Raw genomic sequence first — 21,984 nt, forward strand, 5'->3', positions numbered from 1 at the left:
ATGTTTCGAAATAGCATACACACTTTAAAAAACATGAAAATCTTTTCAAATGAGTTTCGAAACATGCACAGAAACATGACAGATTTCAGAATGATTTACTTGAAAGCACAATCCACAGCATGTATACATCACAGCATATTTACATTTTTTTAGTTTAAGTAAATGTCTACATTTTCTTTTATTTATATTTTACCTTCCATTTACTTTAATATATACAAGTAAATAACAAGGTACCCTCTATTTGGATTCAATAAAAATATCTAGAAAATCAAAATCTATAAGAATGAGAAAGTAGAATTTGGGTTTTGGTACAAATTCAGGATTTTGTAATATTACCACCTCCAAAATGTATACTTTCTATTTCATGAAAAATTCTTTAAAAATCTTTTTAATACCAATAGATATTAGATATCAAAATACCGGAAAATAGTTTTTCAAAATGAACACATTTTCAAAAACATGTTCTAGTTGATCTTTTGTCTTAGAATTATTTTGACCAACGATTTCAAGGCTAATTTTGAAAAACACTTTAGGAGATTCTTTTAAATCATAATACTTGCTTTTGCAAATCTCCATATGTATAAAAATAAACTTAACTTGGTTTTCATTGAATAAAATAATACTTGATATTGAAATTGATATATGCTGAAAACCATAGTCTTGACTCATGACTTAGGGATTAAGCCAATATATGTTTTTCATCATCAAAACTAATATACAAAAAGGTGCAACAACATCGCTAAGACGGGACGACCCTTCTAATCGTTGATTTACGACAAGACTAGCAATTCAACGACAGGACTGGCTAGTCCCGTTGCTGATTTGTGTTTAAAATCTCCCACCCTTCTCCCCCTTTCCTCTTGTTCTCATGCCATTTCTTTCTTCCCCCTAGTTCTCTTGTTCTCTGTGGCTGCTTCCTCCCACCGGTGTTGTTACTGCCTCTGGTGCCATTGCGGCCATTCTTTCAGTCACTCAGACAATTATTTTGTGTTGTTTAGTTTTAGTTATTTTGTGTTATTTAGTTTTAGTTTAAATATTTTAAAGTTGGTTATTTTGTGTTAGTTTAGTTGCAGTTATTTTGTGTTAGTTTAATTTAATGGTTATTTTATGTTAATTAGTTTAGTTTTAGTTCATTGTTTATATTATTTGTTATAGTATGTTTAGAAATTAAAATATAAACTTTATTGATTGTTATTTAATAATCATCATATAAATGTACATCATATTTCGTTATGTAATTGTATTAATAAATAATGTTTATTTTTTATTTTTAATTTAAAACAGTAAAACTTCTAATTAAAAAATATAGTACTATAATTTTAAATAAAATATGTAGGAAATAAAATACTAAAAATTAACATAGTATTTAAAGAAATATATATTTTGTTGTTATAAAATAAAATATACACATTAAAAAATTAAAAAAATTCTATTTAACATAGAACATTAAAAATAATAAATAAAATTTCAATTCAAATATTTAAAACTAACATATGAAATAAATTAGATAATTATTTTAATTCAAATATGTAGGTAATGAAATACTTTTATTTAGAAGTAAAATAAGAAATAAATTAGATAAATATTTAAATTCAAATATGTAAGGAATGAAAGATTAAAAATAAAAGTACTATTCATGAAAAAATATATTTTGTTGTTATAAAATGAAATAAGCACACTAATAGATTTTAAGATTTTTATTTAAAATCAAACACTAAAAATAAAAAATAAATTAGATTCACTATTTTGACTATAATGTTCTTAATAATTCAATCAAAATAAAATAAAAAATGTAAAAATTAAAAACTTTAATAAGTGTTTAAGTATTAGAGGAAATAAAAATTTAAATAAGTATTTAAGAAAAATTCAATTCAAACATGTTGAACTAAGTAATACAAAAAATATTCTGAATATTTAGTTTAGACAAACCTATTTATAAAATTTAATTTAATTTAGAAATATATAGTATTTTAAAAAAATCAAAATTTATCTCAATGTTGTATTTATTTATTGATAAATATGCACATTAAATAAATAAAATTTAAGAGAATAAGAAATTATCTATTATTATATTTATTTTTTGTTCATTTTTATCAGTTGCCTATGACAGTTTGGAGTCATGAAATATAATTTGATTAATTTCAAGATATATAGTTATTCAGTCATATACTTGTGATGAATTAACACGTGGTCGTTATACAATTTTGAATTGAAAATGGAAGTCCCATTGCATCGTTAGTGAATTGATAATAGGTGTATACTAAGAAGGGGCGAGATCACTCCTAAATTTTATGCTGCTGTCGATGAGTTCATTTAACTTGCATCTGCTCAAGAAAGTTTCATAAGACAATGAGTGTTGAAGTGTCATTGTATGAAATGTGAGTGTTTGAAGTTCAAATCAGTCAATGAGGTGAAAATAGATTTTTGTAAGCATGGATTCATGAAATGGTACTATTACTAGACGAACCATGGGGAAGACATGCCAGTAATGCCTCCAAGTGTTATTGTAAATGAATATTATAGATAAGATAATTTTAGAGATCAATTCAATCCATATGAGCAAATGGTAATGAATGTAACATGGCCGTCACATGGGCTTGCTACAATGCAAGGGGCGGCTAGCAGAAGCGGTTATCAGTCGTACAATATTGAGGAACCACTTAATGAAAAAATGCAAAAGCATTTTACGAGATGTTATCTACTGCACAATCCCCATTATACCTGGGTTGTGACGCAGAAGAGTGAACTTCTGCTGTAATTAGGATGCCGAGCATTAAGTCTGATTACAACATGCCAGAAGACTGTTATAATGAAATCATGTAGTTTATGCAACATAAAATGCCAACTGGTAATCGTGTTCCTGATGACTTTTATCATACTAAGAAGTTGGTTTCTAAGCTTGGACATGGTTGTCAGAAGATCGATTGTTGTCCAAATAGTTGTATATTGTATTATAAGGATGATGAATTTGAGACTAGTTGTAAGTTTTACAACCATCATCGTTTTAGACCTGCAAGAAGTGGCACGACAAAATTTAAAGAAATTCCTTTTAAGAGAATATGGTATTTGCCCTTCATACCAAGATTGCAAAAAATTTATACTTCAACAATTACAGCTTCGAACATGAGATGACACTATGAAAATCAGAGAAAGTTTGGGGTATTGTCTCACTCGTCTAACGGTGAAGTATGGAAATATTTCGATCGGACATATCCTGACTTCTCTTCCGATCCTAGAAATGTGAGGCTTGATTTGTGTGCAGATGAGCTTACTTCATATGGTCAATCGGGTTGCCCATACTCTTATTAGCCAGTCATTATGATCGACCCCATATAATTTGCCACCTGGAGTATGTTTGAAAAGAGAGTTTATATTTCTAACGGCTATTATTCTAGATCCATCAAATTCAAAAAGTAAGATAGATGTGTTTCTACAGCCTTTAATTGATGAACTGGAATTGTTTTAGCATGAATGAGTGTTGACTTATGACATATCAACAAAGCAAAACTTTATGATGGAGGCAACTCTGTTGTGGATCGCCAATGACTTTTCTGCATATGGAATGTTATTTGGTTAGATGACATCAGGTAGATTAGCATGCTTGTATTATATGGAAAACACAAAAGATTTTAATCTCACGTACGATGGAAAGACATCATTTTTTGACTGTCACCGACAATTATTACTAATGGATTACTCATTTTAGAGGAATACAACTGCATTTCAAAAAAATAAAGTTGATAATTCTTATCCACCCCCTCGCTTAAGTGGAGAAAACGTATTTTGTAGAATATGTAATGTCTTATCTATCTTACAGCAACAAGATTGTGTTATGACCGGATATGGTGTGCAACACAATTGGACAAAAATAAGTATTTTTTAGGACTTGCCATATTGGAAAGATAATCTTATTCGACACAACTTGGATGTCATGCAAATCAAGAAGAGCATTTTTGACAATCTTTTCAATACAATGATAGACGTGAAAGGTAAAACTAAAGATAATACCAAAACAAGAATGAACCTGAAGGAATGTTGCAAGCCGGAAGAGTTAGAATTAGTAGAACATGGTGGGGGTAAATATTGAAAACCCAAGACCCAATATATTTTCACATGGGAGCAAAAATTAAGTGTTTTCAAATGGATAAAAGAACTTAAACTCCCTGACGGATATGTATCTAGATTGGGCAGATGTGTTGATATGAAAAACGAGAAGTTGTCTGGCTTGAAGAGCCATGATTGTTATGTTCTCATGGAGCGGTTACTGCCAAAGGCATTTTCAGGATTACCGAATTGAATTTGGAGTCCAATAATTGAGTTATGCCAGTTTTTCAAAGAAATATGGTCAACAATGTTAAGAACTGAACATTTGGAAGTCATGGAATAGAATATTTCGATCATTTTATGCAAAATGGACCATGTATTTTGTGACGCCTCGGCCCCACTAACAGGTGCCACCATAACCTACATTACAACCCCGGCCTACTCGAAGGACGGTTATGCCCTTGCCAATATAAATCTTTTAAATAATAAGGGCGCTCTGGGTGGGGTCCAGGCTTTGCCGCCTTCGACCGGATGAGAGCTCCGGAGTTAATTGCGAGGACAATGGAAACTCACCCCGAGCCTCGTACCTGATTAGGCCCTTGGAGCATAAGTCCAATTTCAAACAAATTATATCAACAAGTCCAATAAATTACTTCAACCACTAAACATAATTAAACATATCTCAGTTTTCGGCCGTAGCCGACAGGTACAAGTTCCCTACCCTACTGGGTTTACTCATAGTGGGAACCTTAACTTGGTTCTGGTTTACTTCAGGTTAAGCCATATCTGACACTCATAGTTATCACACAATAGTTATATTACATTATTAACATTCGAGGTTAACCCCCACCCCCACGGTTAACAGTCGTTGCCAACTGGCGGCTCATCTATCAACACCGCTTTTCCTTTCTCGGATCCCGAGCCACCTGTTGGGTTAGTGGGAAAATACAGGGGTGAGTCTCGGGGACTCAATAAGGGTAATATGAGTTGCAGTAAATTAAAATGCATGGCAATTATAGAATAATGTGAAGTGCATCATGCATGCTGGCCTGTCCACCTCACCCTAAAGCGGATTTTGGTGGCCCCATTGATTTTCATTTATATAATACCCCATATTTTCGTGAAATTGTCACGTATTTTAAGTGAGTTTAAAATACCAAAAAATATGCTTGAAATGGCAACAAGTGACCGAATTAGTCGTAGGGAGTACCCTAGAGCTTAGATACCTAAGGTTAAAGGTATATTTTTGACGAGCATCTCGAGGCGAGATTTATGACGTTGAAAAAAAATCAAATTAGAAATGGTTTTCGGTTAAGCTAAGTTGTAGCCCTAAAAAGACCGAATGATGGTAAGGGGCTTCCGAAAAATCGTATATATTGAGTAATTTTGAGTTATTAATTTTGAAATTTTAAGTATCTCTATAAATTTGATGTTTGAGGGTGTAATTGTAATTAGAGAATTATCCAAACGAAATAAGGATAAAATTAAGAGCTTATGTGGTAAAATATTGAAGTTGAGGATTTGAAATAAGGGCCAAAGTGTTATTTGAAAGAAGTTTGGGGTTTTAGCTTGGATTTCAAAAGATCAATTCATTCTAGTTTTAGATTTCAAAAGCCACTCAATTATGGCTTTGAGTCTTTGGAGTCCATGGCTAAGATTTTGACAAGTGGCATAATGTGATTGGTTGGAGAAATCTATAAAAAGGCACCATGGGTTGTTCTCAAATCATTCCAAGCAAGCTTGAGAGTTGAATCACTCTAAGAGGAGGATCTTGCTCTAGAGAGAGAGTAGGAAGTTCGGCAAGAAGGCGGGAAGGAATCGAAGGAGAAGTCGGGGAGAACGAGCCTCGTCAAAGTTGCGGGTTTTCGCCGGAATTCGCCAAAATCAGTTAGAAAAAAAGCGAGATAAGTCATTTTTTTATAATCCTGTAGAGGGGGAAGAGAGGGTCGCGTAGGTTCAAACGGGGGTGGAATCGGAGTTGAAACGAGGAAGTTATGGCCGAAATACGAAAACGAGGCATTGTTGTCCGAAATCTGGTGCCTGCGCGTGAGTTACACGTGTCGGAAAATGGCTGTGCGTGAAGGCGCGTGGCCCGCCTTTCCAAGGCGTGTGAGGGTGCGTTAGGGGCCTATTTTCCTTCAAATTTTCCAATTATGCCCCTACTTTAATACCCTTCAAGCCTATATAAAAATATTCGAGGTTAGGTTTACCGAAACGCATGTTTTCTACAGAAACATAGGCCGTTTGCTGTGAAATTATACCGTCGAAGAGATAAACCAACAAGATGAGACTCCTATACTCCAAATCCTATTTTTTATTCTCTTATGAGAGACTTCTATTGCATGAGATGTGTTTCGTGAAGTTCTTATACATAAACGCTTGTTATTTTCTTACGTGAAATCATGTTGCATATATGAAATGTATTTTTCTGAAAAATATATGCTATTGGCTTTTTAACTGTTGCATTTATAAAATTCGGATGGCCATATTGTTGTACCTATTTGTTGTTGGCCGAGGGCAAAAGTCGGATATCCCCCAAGAGGCGCTATGCGTGCGCCATCGAGAAAGCTCTCATGGGGAAGACCGTGAGCCTAAGGAACAACGGATGTGGTGCTTGCATGAGTACTATGAAGTCGGGCCAAAGTGTCATGGTTAGGGACCTCCCGAGAAGCGCTATGCGTGCGTCATTGAGAAAACTCTCGTTGAAGGAGGCTAACGTGTTCACGAGGCACTTCGGAGTAGTTCTCGTTGTCTTATCATACATTTTATATCTGATCATGCATCGATATAAACTATTTTTAGAGTTTTTTACTAGAAGATTCATCTTCTAATTGGACTATGTCCCTGGAATATTCAAACGTTCCAGGTTCGACGAGCGACTCTAAGGGAAATGAGGTAGCTGAAGAATAAGTTTAATTTGCTGTCTATAGCATGTTTAGAATATTTTCATTTATATGCGAACCTATGTATGTCTTGGATATGTTTAAGACGTTCAGTTATATCTTGCGAGAGATGATGTCCATGTAATTCATTTTGTAAACGTCTTGAACAATTTTATGATAAATAAAGCATTATGGTTGTAAACCATATCAGGTTCGATCTAGCTTCCGCATTTGAAATTTTAATGTCTGTCTTAGCTATTCAATAATTGGGTTTGTTAAGCTGAGAAGGTGAAAATTAAGGTTTTTTGGATGTTGTGTGATGTATGACAGCTATTGAGATATGAAAAATTTTATAGTCCCAAAATCCTAAGTTATAACACGCTCAAGAAATTTGGGGTGTTTAGGACTCTATCTCGAAACTCACACGGCCCAAATCTACAGCCACATGCCTAGACACTTCTCCTAGAGTCTATTACAAGCCATGCCAAAATAAATTTACACACAAACCATATTAAACCTTACCACGCGTTAATATTGAGCTGCGTGTCGATTTCACGTTCCAATTTCCTATACAGTCGTAAAATAAAAATTATTTAATTAAACGCGCAGTCAACTTTAATTATCGTCGTTACGTCGCTAATTAATTTAGCTAAACATGCGACTGATTCATAAACAACATTATTAAATAAATTTAAAACATTTTTATACCTCGCGTACACACAAGGGCAGGGTTTCGGCGCGTTAAAAATTACAGAGCATTCACAGCGATGAAATAGTGTTATTTATAGGCTCCAGAAGAAGAGGAATCAGCCAGGGGAGGAAAATTGGCTGCAAAGGTGTCTCCCGCATGCTGCCACGTGGCAGCAAGGGAGAAGGGGTGGGTGGCGCATAGCCACCCACGCGGCACGGCCAGGGGCGTGCGCCTGGCGCCCTGGCCGCGTGGCTGCGAGCGACCTTGCCGGGCGCACGACCGAGTGCATGGGCGCCGCCTGGCGCCCATCTGTTACAATCTCCCCTCCTTATGAAATTTTATCCTCGAAATTTGTACATTTTATTTATTGCACACAGATTCCCAACATTAACTGTAACTGTCAAACAGGTAAGGATATTTTTCTCGCATCCCCTCTTCCATTTTCCAAGTCGCCTCTCGTTCCGAATGCTGACTCCATTGCACTTTTACCATAGGTAGAGTTCTACGTCTTAATTGGTGATCCTGGCGTTCCAGCACTTCTTTCTGATAACAGCTTGCCGAAACGTCTTATTTTGAAACATCTTAGCATACTACTTCGAAACCTGATTCCTAAAGATTTCATTTCGAACCCTACGTTGCTCCATGTTTCGAAATATAGGGTCGGGACTATAATTACCTGGAAAGCCCTGAACTCAACTTTCGTGTGTCCGGATAATTTTTTTTTTCTTGCCAAAATTTTTGGAATAATAAAACACGTTTTGTTTTCCATAAAGACGAGAAAATTACCCATTTTTTTTTCCTTTTCATTTTTCTTTCTTCTTTCTTCTTCTTCTTTTTCTTCCTTCTTCTTTTTCCTTCCTCTGCCGACACTGCGCGCGAACAGCCACTGGCCGCCGTCGCCTTCCAGGGTCGCCACCACATTCGACGGCCATTGCTGACCCCTCTGCAATTGCCGTCGGCGCCTGCTCCACCATCGGCCTCGAGCCACCGTGCGGCTTCTCCGCGCCCTTGGTCGCTGATCGCCATCTCTGAAGGCCCAATCGGCACTCCGTCGGCTAGATCCGGCATGCCGCCACCACCGCCAGCTCCTTTGCGCAGCCACCGGCCATTGCCCGGCCTCCCTTGGCCGCCACCGCGCCATCGCCGTCCTTGCTGCTGCTGCTGCTAGATCTAGGTCGATCCGACCTGACCCGACTCGATCCATTTCAAGTTTGACCCATCTCTATTTTGACCCATTAGATCTGACCCATATCTAATTTGTTTAGATTTAGCCCAATCCCAAATCTATCATGTGAATGCGCAACATGCCATGGGGCAACATACCAAGGCTCCGGTCTCGATGTGGTGCCTATGTAGTCTTAAATAGAGGATGCAATTCACAATGCATCTTTGCTCCTTACTTCCGTTGTGAGGATGATATTGCTCGTTTTGTTGCCATCTGCGATGTTTTTACTGTCAAGAATGTTGTCAACTTCCTAGCTTCGCTTCCGGTCAGTGATTGATTTTGGGCTTCTGATACATTCCTCTTTGAAGCTCAAGCCTGGCTTCAAGATCCCGTCTATGATTGTGTATCTCACATTCTTGCCCTTCAGCAGCAGGTTAGTGAGTTGCAAGCTTACCGAGCTTATTTGCAAGATTCACTATTTGCATATTATTCTTCGTATCCTCAACCTAATCGAAACCCAAGTTGGAATTTCGATCTTGCTATCATCCCAAAGGATGTCCCTTATCCTAGTTTTTCAGAGGCTACTCTTCCACCTTACCCTGGTGAAGCCAGCAGTAGCCAGATGCCACCCCCAGATGACATCGATGAGCTGGGACCTGTCGTGTTTGGCAATCGTCGTCTTCTCTGAGCATTGGTATCATCATCAGTTTTATGGTTTGCCTTTTTCCTTTAAGTAATTGTACGGCTTAATTTCCTGTAACCGTTTGAACATATGGAATGAATATTATGCTTTGGATGCTTTAACGTTCCATTCCCTTATCTTACCCTCGACTACTTATTGATCATAAACTATCTCAGCCTCTTGTAACTGTTTAATAATTCATCAAATCGAGGTAAAAATTATCAGCTCTAAATTGTCACCTGATAATTCGCATCTTAAATCAAGTCACACATAGCTAAGCATCCAAACTATCATCGGCAATTCCATCATTAAGAAATAATCCCGTTAAATCTTCTGAGAATATATCCTGGTATTTTTTTTTATTTTTCCTACGACTTTTCATTGATCACAAGTACTTATACCTCACATCAATAGGCTCCTTATAACTTGTTGACATCATTTTAATGATTGTCCAGCTATACATCTCTCAGTTTGCCTACTAGGGCTACCTACACCAACCATCTAGCCATGTGAGAGTTTCATTCCCCAAAATTTGAAAATCCTGGATCTCTTAATTGATTTAGGTCAGCTAAAAATATAGTTTCCCCTGTCCTATTTGGACACTCCGACACCATCCATTGCGAACAAAACCAAGTTCCCATTGGGGTTTGCACACTCATAGGTACAGTGGACTTTTTGGTGTTTATTTTCGCACACTTTACTATGGCATATGATATGAACGAGTAAGTAGCTCCCGAGTCTATCAATGCATGCATACATATATCTCGAACAGGGAGCGTACCTTTCAATCACTTGTGGGTTTGCTGCTGCGTCCACTTTGGTCAGATTGAACACTCTCCCAGTTGCCGCTCACGCTCCTTCCTCGGTTGATCTTGGTAGTCCAGTCTTTTCACGTTGGGGACACCAAGAAGCTATATGCCCTGGTGTATTGCAATTAAAACATACTATCGGTTTCCTCTGGACCCCTGCAACTGGTGGGTCTGTCTTAACAGTGTTCATCTCCAACCATTTTGGACAATTTCTGACTATATGCCCCATCTCACCACAGTTATAGCATTCCTTGGTGGCTCTGGGGATTCTGCAGGGAAGACTCCATCGATGAGGTTTATAACATTTGGGGCATGCTTTTAATTCCTTCTTAAATTTACCTGCCTCCGGGCGAGTAAACTGATGTCCCTGGTTTGGTACAACCTTCTTTAGCCCCTCACTGAACGGTTCCTTTGCTCGAGTGATCTCCCCATAATTCATTACTCTCTTTTCAATATTCACAGCCTTAGCCACAGCTTCATGAAAAGTATGAGCCTCAACATAGCTCATTCCTCGACGTACCTCTGGACGCAACCATTGGATAAATCGTTCCATCTTATCAACTTCTGACAACATATAAGTTGGGATATATTTCAATAATTTCACAAATTCGTCTTCGTACTGTGATACCGTTAGGTGAGACTGTTGCTTGAGTTCCATGAAATCTCGTTTTTTTTGAATCTGCCAGTCGTGTGGGTAATACTTCTCATTAAATGCTTCCCTAAACTGTTCCCAACTTATCGGTTGTACTTGCTCCCTGGCCGTTGCCAATTAAGCATTCTGCTTTCTTAGCATCTTAGCTGTCGATCGCCATCACACCCTGGCCTGTTAGGTGAGTACAAAAGTGGCGCATCTCACCCATTGGTCCCTAGGACAGTCCATGTATTCTAACAACTGAAAAATATCTTCCACCCAATACTTTGCTATGCTCAGATCAGCCTCTAGCTGTCCTTTGAATGTTGGAGGGCGCAAATCCATGAATGCTTTCAACCACTTGGCCGCGTTAGTATCCACTTGGCGACCACCAACTAGCCCTCGCCCCATAAAATGACTTTGGACCTCTTCTGAACACTCAGGTCCCCTCCCTACGGACTCTTGGCTTGTATTTCCTGACCGGGAATTATGAATAGTTGCTCTTGTCACTGGTGCCATCTGCACACCACAATCATTTCCTATTAAACACATGTCATCAAAACGTAACAACGAAGGTATATTAACCGCAAATAAATTACAATCTATTTCTTATAAACACGCAAATTTACAATCTATTAACATACTCCTAGCCAAACTAGTACATTGCTAACCAAACCAGTTACCCATGTACAACATTAACACCCCATTCGCAATTCTAGTATTATACACAAAATTGATGGTATTCCAACCATCCAACTCGCAACGCTAGTTCGATGTCCCCGGCTACGTAGCACTCGCAGTATCTCCCACGGCTCGGGAGGTCACCTCATCAGCCAACTACGTTAGATCCCCATTGCTTGCTATGCTGGAAAGAGAATTCGGGGGCAACGTCTCCACGATCTCCGTGGTTCCCCATATCTCAGCCTCCATCGGGTGTGCGGTGGGAAACACCTTGATCCCCGCCGGATCATCCGGCCTCACGCACGGCTCCCAATCCACAACTTGGCGCTCGATCACGCGGATGAAATTGCCATAATTAAACCGTAAGGTCATGTCCCACATCAGGTCATTCGTGCGCTCTTTCCAGATGTCATTCATGTGTTTCCTTGCAAATAATACTTGCTTCTCTGGCAACCCCCATAGCGACACGCATATGGTATTCCAGTATACCATGTTCACACGACACAAAAAACTCAAGATTTCCTCATTATCTTGCTGACCACCTCTCATCTGAGCAGACAATTCTTGCTCTCACTGCCACCATAACAGATCCACAAGTGGGAGGTTCGGGTCTGGACCCGGCACGCTAGGGCTTGCCTCACCAAAGTTCATGATGGTATTTTATTATCTGCACATAAAATCAAGGGTCAGATCTATAACCAGCATAAATTTTTCCTCCCCCACTAGGCTCAGATCCAGGGATTCACACATCCATCTGCTCGTTATCCTGGGAAACACCTTTACTGAGCAAGCCCACAATAAAAATCATGCCTACCCGGGGAGTATCTCAATTCTAGTTACGACCTACCCCGTCCCAAATGTGCATTCCCAATCCCATCATCCACATTTCAATGTCTCAGTATTTTTTTCTTTTAATATTTGGCCTTAATTAACACATCGTGCCAACCACAAACCTCGCTCTGATACCACCTTGTGACGCCCCGGCCCCACTAACGGGTGCCACCATAACCTACATTACAACCCCGGCCTGCTCGAATAACGGTTATACCCTTGCCAATATAAATCTTGTAAATAATATGGGCGCCCTGGGTGGGGTCCAGGATTCGCCGCCTTCGACCGGACAAGAGCTCGAGAGTTAATTGCAAGGACAGTGGAAACTCACCCGAGCCTCGTACCTAATTAGGCCCTTGGAGCATAAATCCAATTTCAAACAAATTATATCAACAAGCCCAATAAATTACTTCAACCACCAAACATAATTAAACATATCTCAGTTTTTAGCCGTAGCTGACAGGTACAAGTTCCCTACCCTACTGGGTTTACTCATAGTCGGAACCTTAACTTGGTTCCAATTTACTTCAGGTTAACCCATATCCGACACTCATAGTTATCACACAACAGTTATATTAGATTATTAACATTCGGGGTTAACCCACACCCCCACGGTTAATAGTCGCTGCCAACTGGCAGGACATCTATCAGCATTACCTTTCCTTTCTCGGATCCCGAGCCACCTGTTGGGTTAGTGGGAAAATACAAGGGTGAGTCCCGGGGACTCAGTAAGGGTAATATGAATTGTAGTAAATTAAAATGCATGATAATTATAGAATAATGTGAAGTGCATCATGCATGCTGGCCTGTCCACCTCACCCTAAATCGGATTTTGGTGGCCCCACTGATTTCATTTAGGACCCCATCTCGAGACTCACATGGCCCAAATCTACAGCCCCATGCCTAGACACTTCTCCCACAGTCTATTACAAGCCATACCAAAATAAATTTACACACAAACCATATTAAACCTTACCACGCGTTAATCTCGAGCTGCGCATCGGTTTCATGTTCCAATTTCCTATACAATCGTAAAATAAAAATTATTTAATTAAACGCGCAGTCAACTTTAATTATCGTCGTTACGTCGCTAATTAATTTAGCTAAACATGTGACTGATTCATAAACAGCATTATTAAATAAATTTAAAATATTTTTATACCTCGCGTACACACAAGGGCAGGGTTTCGACGCGTTAAAAATTACAAAGCATTCACAGCGATGAAATAACGCTATTTATAGGTGCCAGAAAAGGAAGAATCGGCAAGGGGAGGAAAATTGGTTGCCAAAGTGTCTCCCGCATGCTGCCACATGGTAGCAAGGGAGAAGGGGTGGGTGGCGCATGGCCACCCACGCGACACGGCCAGGGGCGTGCACCTGGCACCCAGCTATTACATATTTTCACCTAGATGGTTTAACCCAATAGAGCATCTCCCAGTACACTTAGTTTACGAAGCAAAGGTCAGGCTTCTGAGACCGGTGGGTCACTCCACATTGGCGAGTCCATTCCATTCTCGTTAACTCGAAGAAGCTTGGTAATTACTTATGCTAAGTTGTATTTTTTTAATTTATTTAAATTATATAATAAGTTTAATTTTATCAATTTTACTATATTATGTATTAATTTCTTACGTAGGCAATTGAATTAAATTGCGAGCCCAATGAGTTTGAATTATTCTGGAGAACCCATACGAGGAAAGATTCTCAAGGATAAGAAGTTTGGATTAATGACAGATCTAAGGGCGTAGCTATAAGTGTATTTATATATTAAATTAAAATTTTTATTTTAAAATATTTCCTTAATTAATAACAGGAATGTTTTAATTTTATAGGAAATATATGACATATTGAGTGCGGAGGCATCTTCATCATCTGTATGTACCAGAGAGTCCTCGTCGCCTACAGTTAATGAACGCGACCTCTTCTATCAAGCTACCAGTGGTTAGAATAAAAAGAGTCAAATATACGGTTTGGGCTCCCAAGCTAACCTGCTATATCCAACTACATCCGCTAACCACTTTAGCCAATCATTTTCAAATATGTCACAAAAGTTTGAACAAATGAGACTCGGAGTCATCAAATTAAACGAAGAGCTGCTTCAATCTCGGGCTGAGAATCAACAACTACAATAGTGGTAAGAACAAATGATGGCGTGGCACAATCAAATGAATATAGCAGTATAATGATTGATAAAGTAATTTACTATAGATGCTGGACTGTCGACTATTCTGGATGAATTTGACTTGGTAGCCAATTAGGACGAGGGTGACAATGAGAAAGATGTAAATGAGAATAATAATGACGATTGATTGTAATTGAATATTGTAAACATTGACAATATTAAATTTTCATATGAAATTTTTCAAATGAAATTTTCATTACTTATTTATATTAATTTTCTTTTTAATGTTAATTTTGTGTTATTTTTAATGTAAACATTGATAATATTAATATTTTCTTTCTAATGTTACTTTTTAATATTTTATTTAATTTTCTTAAAAAAAGTTCCTTGTTGTTTTAAATTTTTTTATTTTTATATTTTATTTTTAAAATTTAAAATTAATTTTAATATTTTATTTATTATTTTTAAAATTTTAAAATTAAAAACATATTTTAATTTCAAAAAAATATTTTAGTAAATAATATGATTTATTTAAAATATTAACATTAATTTTAATATTTTTGTTAATTTTATTTTAAATTTAATTTTAATATATTTTTTATTTTTTATTATTTAAAAATATTTGCAACGAGATTGTCTAACCCTGTCACTAAAATTCAGCGACGCCATTTTTTGTGATAAATTTTTACCCATCACTAAAAATTTAGTGACAAATTTTTTGTTTTTAGTGAGATTTTTTCGTCACTAAAATTAATTTTCCTTGTAGTGGTTGGTGTCCGACGATCACTGCCACGATCGAATTTTTGCTCATTGTTAGCGGCAGTTGTGGGCGGTCCTTGCTTCTTGCCTTCATCTTCGTCGCATCATCTGATGTTGCTGGCGAGCGATGGGATGCGTAGCCATGGCAGATCTGGATGCATTCTCCGTCATGGTCCTAAATCATTTTCTGGCCATGATTGGTCACCTTCAGTTTTCATGGGTTCTCGTGTGCCTGCTGTGTTTGTCATGTTCACTGCTGCATCGTCGACCGTGACTTCAAATTGGCCATGGCTGAGGGTATTGCTTGCTTTTGGTGTTTTCTTTTCGTTGTCGATCGATTGGCTTTTTCCATGGTTGTCGATCGACTGAGCTCCCTATAATATGACTGTCTTCTTCATCTTAGTTGACCGATGGGTCTATGCCTCCTTTTGGATGATGGCTCACTGACGTGGGTCATTATTTTAGTCGATGGGTCTTCTTTATCTTGGTCGGCATTGCAATGGCCATCGATGCCATTGCCGATGACCTTTGGTCATTGCCATGGTCAAAGAACTTCGTGCTCGACATGACCGGTGTGACTAGAGGGTTGAGGCCTAGGGTGACCAATGATGTAATACCCTAGAACATCGTGAATAAATAAGCATAATTTTTGGTATACGGGCCATAGTAAAATTATTAGAATTGTAGTGTTTATCAGTGGGTTTAATAGAGGTAGGATGCATATAAATAATAAAGTATGTATAAATTATAAATACGTATATGTCTTGAATGAATAAGTAAAAAGTATAAAAACGTATTTATATCATATAAAATATATAGTAAATAATGAGTCTAAATATGGTTATACCAAAAATTATAGATTATGTATTAAAAATCAGAATTTCCTTACAAATATTATGTTGATATTATATAAATTCGTATATATATATATGTATATTAATATATATAAAAAAATCAAATCAGAAAATCAAAATCAGAGTAGACGCAGTAGCCATGCTCTGGCCGCCGTCTGAGGCAAGTAATCAGAGGGGTAAGGCGGGTTAAGGCCGTAATGGCCTTTTGCATGGTGTTTAGGGCGCGGGAGTGTCCTTGATGGGACAAGGCACGATGGATTTAGGCTATAAATAGCCGAGTTCAAGCGAGGGTTTGCATTCAAAAATTTACTTCGAGTAGTCAAGTGTAACGCAGTGTTTTGAGAGTTTGGAGATAGGGCTTTTAATCCTTGCGTCGTGGGCAAGAATTCTGGGGAGTTTGGTGGCCATTGGAGTAGAGGAAAGCAGTAAATCGAAGCTCGCTAGAAACTCGCGCCATCGCTGGAGTTGAAGCTTCAAGCGCCGATTTGAGGTATTTTTTGATTTTTTTTTCTAAGTTCTAAGGCCGTAATCAAGGTCGAGAGGTCGAATTTAGGGGGGGTAAAAGGTTGTTTCAAAGCTTGGGGTTGCGGGAGGGTCGCCAGCGGTGAAGTGGCCGCAGGAGAAGACGACCTAGAGGGTCGGGGGTGTGGCGGGCACGCGCCAGGGCGTGGGAGGCAGTGCGTGGGTTGCACGCGCACACTAGGTGGAAAAGAAAAGAAAGAAAAGAAAATAAAAATAAAAATAAATAGGAAGATTTTTTCAAAAAAATTGGAAAAAAATTCTAGAAAATCTAGAATTTAATTTATGCCTTATTTTGGTAAAAAGTTTACTGGAAAATGCTAAATTAATTATTTATTTTGTGATTTTGTTATTATTGAAAATAGAAAAAAATAGGAATTAAATCCAAAAAATAGCAAGGAAATTTCAGAAGTCTAGAAATGCTATTTAAAGAATATTAGTGAAGAAAGATTGGGTTAAATGAAGGTTTAGATATTTATTATGATTTTTTTTAAGAAATAAGGCTTAGAAAATAAGGAGAAATTATAAAAATTATAAGAAAGTTAGGAGACTGATATTTTGAAATAAATTTGATACTTAGGTACCCTTGAGGTCAAGGATTGAGAAATAGCACTTCTGGCACGTCTCTCTAGATTGACACGCGTACTAAGACAGTTTAGTTTTGAAAGGTAAGTGTACTTCTATAATCTTTGTATGGTTATAAGTGATATACCCCTAGGTAGGTACTTGGTACTATGTAAGTGATTTATGTTTCAAACCCCGATCCTCGGGGATGCTTTCATCATATTGACATACCCTGATATGAATCCATCACGTAGACTGCATACATGATATGACTATGAAATGTATATATACACGTTGATATCATTGATCATGCGCATTAAATCCGTTTGGGAGTATGAACTGGCACCGTTGCTTTACTAAGGGTGCCCCCATACACCCCGACTTCGAAAGAGGTGGCTGTAAAAATGGTGAGTAGCATGAAGGGTGCAGTTGACCCTTACTATGAAGTAAGACATTGCATACACGCATGATAAAACATTTTGTGCCCTTACTTAAATAGTTCATCATCTAATTCGGGTTATGCCCCTGGAACATTCAATGTTCCAGTTGGGAGTTGGAGTGAAGGTATGGAAATTGAAGATGTGTAACGACTCAAGTTGTCAAGAAATGAGCAAGTTGTACCGTGTTTTGTTGCAGCATAAATATTTTAAGTATTATGTCATGTCAAGAATGTACGTTTTAAGTCATATTTTTGGAAGCTTATGTATTGTACCAAGTTTTGAAGGAATTTGTATCAAAAACCATGTTCGATTACTAATGTATGAGATGCTATGTTCAGATTCGATTCCAACTTTTGCTATATAAGATTCTGTTTAAACCTAGTGTATGAATTGTATAATCTGGCTAGATAGGTTTATGGGAATTTCAGGAATAATTAAATCTAGCATGTGAAAATGATATAAAAAAAAAAAAAGTCCCAAATTTGCTAAGTTATAACATGCCATGAGCAAGTGGGGTGTTACAGGTGATGAGAGGAGAAAGAGGCGAGCGACAACGGTGAACAGAGAAGAGGAGAAGAAGGTTGTTAGCGACGACGGGTTGAGACACCGAAAAATGCAGCAACGACATAAAAACCCTAGGTGATTTTGGAGAAGAAAGTGGGTCGACCCATCAGGTCAGATCCAACCGGAACTACATTAGCAGATCTGACAGACACGCGCCTTGGAATTTGGTCCCACTTAAGGTTTTTGGATCCCCAATTCCATTGGCAAGGTCCATTTCCCTTAAAGATGTCTCGAGCTTCATGTTTGGATTAACCCCACTTAAAGGCAAGACCAGGATTCGTTTTACAATTTGTGAAAATTTAGTTTTCATGCAATTAATTATATTATTTAATGTAATTCACATGTTTAATTATTAATGTATGCTTAAGTAAATTATTTGTTGATTTTGGCTAATTGATTTGCTTTCTAACATTTATGGATCATTAATGATGTTATATGTGCATAAATTTTATTGTTTATTATACATGCATTGAAAATTATTATGCATTAAATCGACCAAATGTCATGTGATCAATATAATTTTGATTAATTGAAGACTAACCACAACATCTTTAATTAATTAAAATTATATATTGAGTTGCAAAGGTCACATAAAGTTAAATGACATTAATTGTGATTAATCATATTTAATACAATAAATTTTATCTAACAATAATTTTTGTTGTATTTGTGTGATTAATTAGAATGTGATAACAAATTATTTTTCTTAATTTATCAACAAAAATTAAGAAAATAAATATAATTTGTCAGTCATATCATGAAGTTTATATTATGAATCTATTTAAATATAAGAGTTTAGCTTATAGACATTTGTTATATGCTAGTAATTCTTAATTTGTTACATGTTTTACATTGGTAAAATGTGACATTAAATTATAGTAGTCTCATATTTAGTTACATGAGTATTATTATTTATTTTATTCAATGTAGTTATTTTACTTGTGAATTTCTTAGGTATAAAATGTGATATTCTTGAATTGAGTGATGATAACTATAAGGTGTGGAAGGAGATGATCTTTCTGAAATTAGGGTGGATGGATATTGACTATGTCATTCTGAAGAATGAACCACATGCAGTTACTCCTACTAGCACTCATGCTCAAATTACTAAGCATGAATGATGAGAGCGATCTAATCACCTCAATATGATGTTCATTTGAACCAAAATTTATGCTAGTATTCGTTGTTCAATTCCTAAATGTAAGACAATTAAAGAATTACTAAGGACTATTAATGAGTAATTTGAATCTTTAGATAAGGTATTTTCCAGCACCTTAATGGCAAAGTTATCATCAATGAAGCTCACCGCTGTTAAAGGTGTGCGTGAGCACATCATGAAAATGAGGGACATTGCATCCCAACTGAAATCCCTTGAGATTACAATATCGAATTCTTTCCTAGTGCATTTCATTCTGAATTCTCTCCCACAACAATATAGTCCCTTCAAAATATGTTATAACACGCATAAGAATAAATGGTTCATTAATGAACTTTTGACCATGTGTGTTCAAGAGAAGGGAGGCTAATTATGGAAATGGAAAAGAGTGCACATATGGCCATCCAGAGAAAGAATAAAGTTGCTCAAGCCAAATGCAAGGAAAAGGGTAAAATACCTATCCAGTCTAAGATAAAGAATGAATCCAAGTGTTTTTTTAGCAGAAAGTAAGGACATTTGAAGAAGGATTGTTGTAAATTTAAGACTTGCCTTGAAAAGAAAGGTAATCTAACCTCACTCGTATGTTATGAATTGAATATGGTCGATGTTTGTCATAACACATGGTGAATTGATTCTGATTCTACAATCCACGTTTCAAATACCTTGTAAGGTTTTTTAATCCAGAGGAAACTAGTGGGAAGTGAACAAAACATCCATTTAGGAAACATGATGTGTTCACATGTGGAGGCAACTTGGACATGCAGACTTATTTTAAATTCTGGTTTTGTTTTAAATTTGGAAAAGACTTTCTATATTCCAATTTTTTCTAGAAATTTAATTTCAGTTTCGAAACTTGTATCCTTAGGATATTCCTTTAATGTTTTCGAAAACTCTTTTAATTTATCTTATAAATCCGAACTTGTTGAGAATGATACATTGTCTGATGGTCTTTTTGGAATTAATTTGCAAAACAATACCTCTTATAATGTAATGCATGCCTAAATTAATGTAGGTATTAAAAGATGTGTCATGAATGAGAATTTCTCTATGTTGTGGAACCAAAGATTATAACATATCTCCATAGAGAGGCTTAGAAGATTAGTAAATGATGGAGTACTTAATGGTCTTGATTTTACTGATTTTCATACTTGTGTGGACTGCATAAAGGGAAAGCAGACCAACAAGTCAAAGAAAAGTGCCAAGAGGAGTACATAAATATTGGAGATCATACATAAGGATATTTTTAGTCCAGATATGGACTCGTATGGTCATAGATACTTCATCTCATTTATATATGACTATTCGTGATATATGTATCTCTACTTGCTTCATAACAAGAATGAAACATTAGATGCCTTTAAGGTTTTCAAGGCAAAAGTAGAGAAACGATGTGAGAAGCAAATTAGGATGGTGAGGTCAGATAGAGGTGGAGAGTATTACGGAAGATACACCGAGGATGGACAGACACCTAGTTCGTTTTCTAGGTTTCTTAAGCAAAAAGGGATTGTGGCCCAATACACCATGTCAAGGTCTATGGAATAGAATGGTATAGCTAAAAGAAGAAAGTGAACATTATTGGACATAGTGAGGAGTATGCTTAGCAGCTCTAAACTTCCTAAATCATTGTGGACTGAAGCTCTTAAAACAACTTCATGTATATTAAACTGGGTTCCAACCATGGTGTCCCTAAGACACCATTTGAGTTATTTAAGGGCTAGGAACTAAGTTTGTGACATATATGCACTTGGGATGCCTGTATGAAGTAAGAGTTTATAATCAACAAGAAAGAAAATTAGACCCAGGGACTGTAAGTGGATATTTCATTGCATATTCAAAAAAATCTAAAGGATATAGATTTTATTTTCCATCTTTCATTACTAGGATTGTGGAATCAAGAAATGCAAAATTTCTTGAAAGTGACTTGATTAGTGGGAGTAATCAATTTCAGAATTTAACTTCTTTTGAGAAAGATTATTTAGATATCCAAACTCACATTTCAAGTGAAAGATTGATTGAAGTTCATATTGCCCCTTAAGATCAAATGAGTGTTAGACAGTCAGTCTTTGAGATTCCACAATCTGTTGATAATAATGTAGAAGATCCAGTTGTGCAAGATACTCATCAGGAGAATACTATTGAACAATCAGTTGTGCAAGATACTCCTCAGGAGGATACTGTTGCACAACCAGTTGTGTAAGTTACTCATCAGGAGGATATTGACACAACATTAAAAAGATCAACTAGAATGAAGAAATCAACCATTCCTAGTGATTATTGTTGTGTATTTTCAAGAATCTGACTATAGCATTAGAGTTGTAAATGATCTTGAAACATTTTCACAAGCCATGAGTTGTAAAGAATCCAAATTGCAAATATGATGCAATGAAAGATGAGATGAATTCCATGACAACTAATAAAGTTTGGGATCTTGTTGAGTTGCTTAATGGGGCTAGGGCCATAGGCTGTAGATGACTCTTTAAGACTAAGAAAGATGCATTAGACCATCTCCAACCCAAAACTTCAAAATGGTGTAATTTTTGCACTAAAATGATGCAACTTTCACGCTATCCTATCAAGTCATCTCTAACCC

The 21,984-nt window shown here is 36.8% G+C and overlaps 2 protein-coding genes across 2 annotated transcripts; one reads left to right on the forward strand and one right to left on the reverse strand.

Moving 5' to 3' along the window:
- Positions 1–8,921: 8,921 nt before the first annotated feature.
- LOC127796371 (LOB domain-containing protein 30-like) lies at positions 8,922–9,470 on the forward strand. The gene is made up of 2 exons (XM_052328469.1): positions 8,922–9,107; positions 9,210–9,470. Exons 1-2 carry the CDS (start codon positions 8,922–8,924, stop codon positions 9,468–9,470), a joined length of 447 nt encoding a protein of 148 aa, XP_052184429.1.
- Positions 9,471–10,313: 843 nt separating this feature from the next.
- LOC127796372 (uncharacterized) lies at positions 10,314–11,423 on the reverse strand. Its single transcript, XM_052328470.1, has 2 exons — positions 11,130–11,423; positions 10,314–10,952 (listed from the first exon to the last, which is right to left on the reverse strand). The coding sequence occupies exons 1-2, from the start codon at positions 11,421–11,423 to the stop codon at positions 10,314–10,316; spliced, it is 933 nt and encodes a 310-aa protein (XP_052184430.1).
- Between the last annotated feature and the right edge of the window lie 10,561 nt (positions 11,424–21,984).

Source organism: Diospyros lotus, chromosome 3 (genome assembly GCF_014633365.1).
Source record: "Diospyros lotus cultivar Yz01 chromosome 3, ASM1463336v1, whole genome shotgun sequence".
Classification (NCBI taxonomy): domain Eukaryota; kingdom Viridiplantae; phylum Streptophyta; class Magnoliopsida; order Ericales; family Ebenaceae; genus Diospyros; species Diospyros lotus.